The sequence below is a fragment of the Myodes glareolus genome, chromosome 3 (genome assembly GCF_982192425.1).
Source record: "Myodes glareolus chromosome 3, mMyoGla1.1, whole genome shotgun sequence".
Taxonomy (NCBI): Eukaryota; Metazoa; Chordata; class Mammalia; order Rodentia; family Cricetidae; genus Myodes; species Myodes glareolus.
The window spans coordinates 5,014,382-5,019,022 of NC_142028.1; the positions used below are offsets into that span (position 1 = coordinate 5,014,382).

Here is a 4,641-nt window from a genome sequence, read left to right on the forward strand (position 1 = left end):
ATAAAGGAACAAGGAGAGAAGCGTGTTAACAAAGGAATGGTCTGTCATAATTCTGGAAACCTCTGGAGCAGAAAGCTATTAATTCAAATAGTCCAGTGCTGGGCAGCTGTAGTGAAGGCTGTTCCCTTGATGGAGGATCTCTGCCAGTTCCGAGGTGGGAAGTGGGAAGGCTATCATCATCATCATCATCATCATCATCATCATCATCATCACCATCAAACAACAACAAAATGCAGGTTAAGATCAATTTAAAAATTAGTTTTCAAGGCGGCAACACCACAGTCCTGCCGGTGCTCTACGGGCCTCTCCATCCAGAGATTCAGCAGGAGATGGCGGGCGAGGGAATTGGGGTTCTGGAGCTGGCCGCCCATTTGCCACCTGGGCAAGAGCAGGATGTGCACCTCGTCCAGGCATCCAGCGCCCCTGGAGCTGGGGCACAGGGATCCTCCAACCCCGCAGCCAGCCCCGGGACCGCATTGCCTTCCCCAGAAAACACTGGAGAGGCCCCCACCTCCAGCGTCCTGAGCCCGGAGGGCAGTATGCAGGGATGGGGGACTCAGGTGGGGACCGGAGGGAAGGCCCAGGAAGTGACGACTGAGGAGGCCACTGCTGTGGAGGTGGGGGAGAAGCTGGAGTGGGTTGCAGAGGCCCAAGCAAGCTTGGGGATTCTGGACCTAGGGGCCCTTATCGTAGACCCGCTGGAGACCATCCAATGGGAGCTGGAGGTCATGAGTGCCCAGGCTGACGGGGGGGGGGGGGGGGGGCTACCTTCCACTGGAGTGCAGGTTTGGGAGGATGCGTGGTTTGCACCTAGCCCACCGGAGCTTTATCATTCACAACATTCGAGGCTTTTGGGTCACGGCCTTCCTGAACCACCCACAGCTGTCAACCATGATCAGCCCTAGGGATGAAGATGAAGACATGCTTGGCTATTTGATGAATTTGGAGGTGAGGGAGCTCAGACACACCAGAACAGGTTGCAAGTTCAAGTTCCTGTTTGGGAACAACCCCTACTTCCAAAATGAGATGATAGTGAAGGAGTATGAGTGTAGACCTTCAGGCCGGGTGGTGTCCATGGCGACTCGCGTCCGCTGGCACCGAGGCCAGGAACCTCCGGCCTTGGTGAACAGGAACCGTGATACCATGCGAAGCTTCTTCCGCTGGTTTTCACAGCATAGCCTTGCAGAGACTGACAGGGTGGCCCAGATCATTACAGATGACCTGTGGCCCAACCCTTTGCAGTACTACTTACTGGGGCAAAGGCCCTACAGAGCTAGACCAGGCTTTGCAAGGTGGTCGCCAGAGGCTCTGCGTAGGCCCTATGCGTTCCAGTCTGGCTAAGTCCTGCTCCAATACATGGCGCCTCCATCGGACTACTCCTCTGCCTGTGAACCTATGCTCATGCCAGAGCTCTGCTGTTTGCTTCCTCTCTTGTGAATTCTGGCTCTTCAGCATGTTTGGTGGACTCAGGGCCAAGGTTGTGACATTGTGTGATCTCATATGCCACTGCATTTAGAGTGGGCACCCAACGCTATGGACTTGTACTACCATCCGGTGTGTGGCCTGAATTCACCTGTAAAACATGGCCTTTCTACTCACTGGACACCGTTACCTACAGGGCTTCACAAGGACCAGAGCCTGTTTGAGGCCTAGTGCTTCAAAGCTACAATATGCTGGGCTTCAGGGCTGTGCCGACTGTCCCAAACTGAGGCTCATCACCCAAGAGGAAGCACATGTGGTCCTGGCAGTCAACCAGACTTGGATAGCCCATGGCTCCAGGACCACAGAGCAGTTTGCTATTCACTGGATTGTTGGGCATCTGCAACCTGGTCAGCCAGATGATCAGAGGCCTAGGGCCTGAAGCAATGGCCAGTGCATTGTCGTGATCAGTACTGTTCTTTGTATCCTGTGTGTGTCCCTCTCATAGACTGCTGTTGGCTTGTGAAAACCCACACTGTGCCCCACCCATGCCTGGCCATAGCCTTTCTGAGGAATTTTGCCTAGCCCACCATCACCCCTGCTGCCTGCTCTCAGGTCCGTAAGGGCCCCTTGTTAATATAATGAGAGCTCCTAATTCCAGAGATTGCACCGGGCTGGCATATCTGGGCAAGTGCTCAAGGTAGAAACCTTCCTACCTGAAGCCTCACTTCTAGACCTACACAGAAGTCAGACCCTTTGTCAGTTTCTCCTTCACCTACCTGGTTTTAAGCTGCTAGGTTGTAGGTGCTGGAGAGGGGCTTTCTGGCCGTGTGGCATACACTGGCATAGGTTTCACACGGTTTTTAATAGGACATCTCTGAAATGCATTTTCCAAATAGCTAAGGAGACATTTCTTGAATCGCCTGTCTTAGGAATTACCAGTGCTCCCTGCCCCCTCGCCCTTGCAAGGCTTAGAATAGTCACAGTGTACAGTGCAGGGCTGGGACAGGACAGCTAATCACTTCATTTTACACTGTGTTCTTTTAAAGAAACTTTAGTGTCTCTTCTTTGCCTCCCCCACCCCTTGTGGGTTTATAGATAAAAGAGGCTAAACTGCCCTGCCCCTCCGAGTCCCCTCCAGGCTGTCTCTGTCTCATGAAAGGCCTTCCTTTCTGCTCCCTAGGACTAGGAGACATAAAACAATGAGGATGGAGAACCCTCAGTCTTTGCTAGCTTGCACCCTTCCTTCCTTCCTTCCTTCCTTCCTTCCTTCCTTCCTTCCTTCCTTCCTTTTTTCCCTTTCTCTCTTTTGATTCACCAATATATTTTGCAAATTGGAAGAGAAACATAATAATGTCACTTTTTGGCTGTTTTCTGGTCCAGTTATGAGCTTGTATGGGCAGAAAGTTAATGTGTTCTTCATTTTGTACCTTTTGAGTAAGACCTATGCGTCTCCTCTGCTCTTACTGGACGACTGAGCTGTACAGGCCTGCTTGTGTTTCGCTGAGGACGTTTGTGAGATGGCCTCTGTAACTGCTCTGTGCCACTTAGACATTTGTGACTACTCACGGCTGTTATGAGCTGTGGCTTGGTGTTGTAGAGTTTGAATCTGGTGATTTTGTGGAACTTAATGCTGGCCATTGTTGCTGTGTTCTGTGAGAATAACCCCCAGAAAGAACTTGGAACCCAGCATCTTCTGGGCCCTGCAGACCATGTTGTAACAGACATTTTTGTTTCCAGATGGAGAAATGTTCCTAGGTTACTTTGTGTAGTCAGAAGAGGGTTTGTAGCACTTTATCTGCAACATGATGATAAAGAATAAAAACCTTTTGATCTAGGGAAAAAATTAGTTTTCAATTAAAACGAGTAAAAAGCATCTCTCCCCTCCCCACCCCACCCCACCCCCCGCCACCGGAGACAATAGGCAATGCTGGCTGGGAAAGCACAGTGAAAACCTAGAAGTCACGCTCTGAATTGAACTCCAAATAAAGAACTTCACAACCCATAGCCTGGTCAGAGTCTCTCACCATCCTTGATCTCTCTCTGCTTCCTGTTTCCAGCTTTCTGTCTGACATCTTTTCTCTCTCTGTCTGCAGTAATTACACATAGCCTCCCTAATAATTTTCCTCTTCTTGTTTGGAGAAAAGGGTGACATTACCAATTCTTTTGAAACCAACCGCCGAAACCCAAGCATGACTCCTCTGCCCATCGTGAACCAAAGTCAGGCATCCGATGCCCAGAAGCAGACAGCAGTGCAGTGTAGCATTTTGTGTTATTTTCGAATCTCAGCAAATGATTTTTTAAAAAAAAAACTTATCCACTAATATTTCCACTTAAATCCTTAAATTACCAATTCTGAACAGGAATACTAAATGGTAAGCTATCATTTGGAATTTATAATGGAAAAAAAAGGCCTGGCCATTTAACAAACTCTTATTGACTTAACTCAGGCCTCTGCCTCTGTGGCAGGAAAAGGCAGGGTGTTTTACAGGGAGAATGAGTCTGAACTTGCTAATGTCCAACAGTTTGGAGTCACAGTCCTAAATCTTTTCTTTTCTCTTGCTAGTCTTGTACTGATTTTATTGTACCAGAAAGTTTTCTCCATTCATTTACTCTCACGGTCCCCATCTTCTCCTGTGGGTAGTGACCCCAGGTTCTCTGCCAAGTGTATGAGGATGCACTTCCCTTCATTCAGTGAGCGTCCCAGTGGGCCTCCATTTGTAACAAGATCAGTGACTCTATGGTTTTAGAAACCTGGATTGAATTTCTTTCTTTCTTTTTAACCACTCCAGATTATTATTTTCTGCATGATGCTCTTTTGACTTTTTTCTGCTCCTCTGGGTTTTTCATGCCATACACTTGACCATCTAGATCCTCAGACTAAAGCAGATAATTGTGGTTTCCTTTAGAAAACTATTATCATGGACTGTCTCAGCCATGGTTGTGGACTGTCTCAGCCGTGGTTGTGAACTGTCTCAGCCGTGGTCATGGACTGTCTTGTGGACTGTCTCAGCCATGGTGGTGGACTATCTCAGCCGTGGATGTGGACTGTCTCAGCCGTGGTCGTGGACTGTCTCAGCTGTGGTCATGGACTGTCTCAGCCATGGGTATGGACTGTCTCAGCCATGGTCGTGGACTGTTTCTGATTGTGGCTGCAGACTGGCCTTCGAAAACTTGATTTTCTCACCTACAGCTTTTAAGAACTTAATTGTCTTGTTCATC

General features: G+C 49.0%; 1 protein-coding gene across 1 annotated transcript; it reads left to right on the forward strand.

Annotated features, from left to right (window-relative positions):
- The first annotated feature begins 329 nt into the window (after positions 1-329).
- On the forward strand, positions 330-2,929 carry LOC148122529 (putative testis-specific Y-encoded-like protein 3). Its single transcript, XM_087903852.1, is given in 2 exon segments — positions 330-746; positions 748-2,929. Coding segments are annotated over 2 exon segments (1,011 nt in total). The 3' UTR covers positions 1,342-2,929.
- The last annotated feature ends 1,712 nt before the right edge of the window (positions 2,930-4,641 follow it).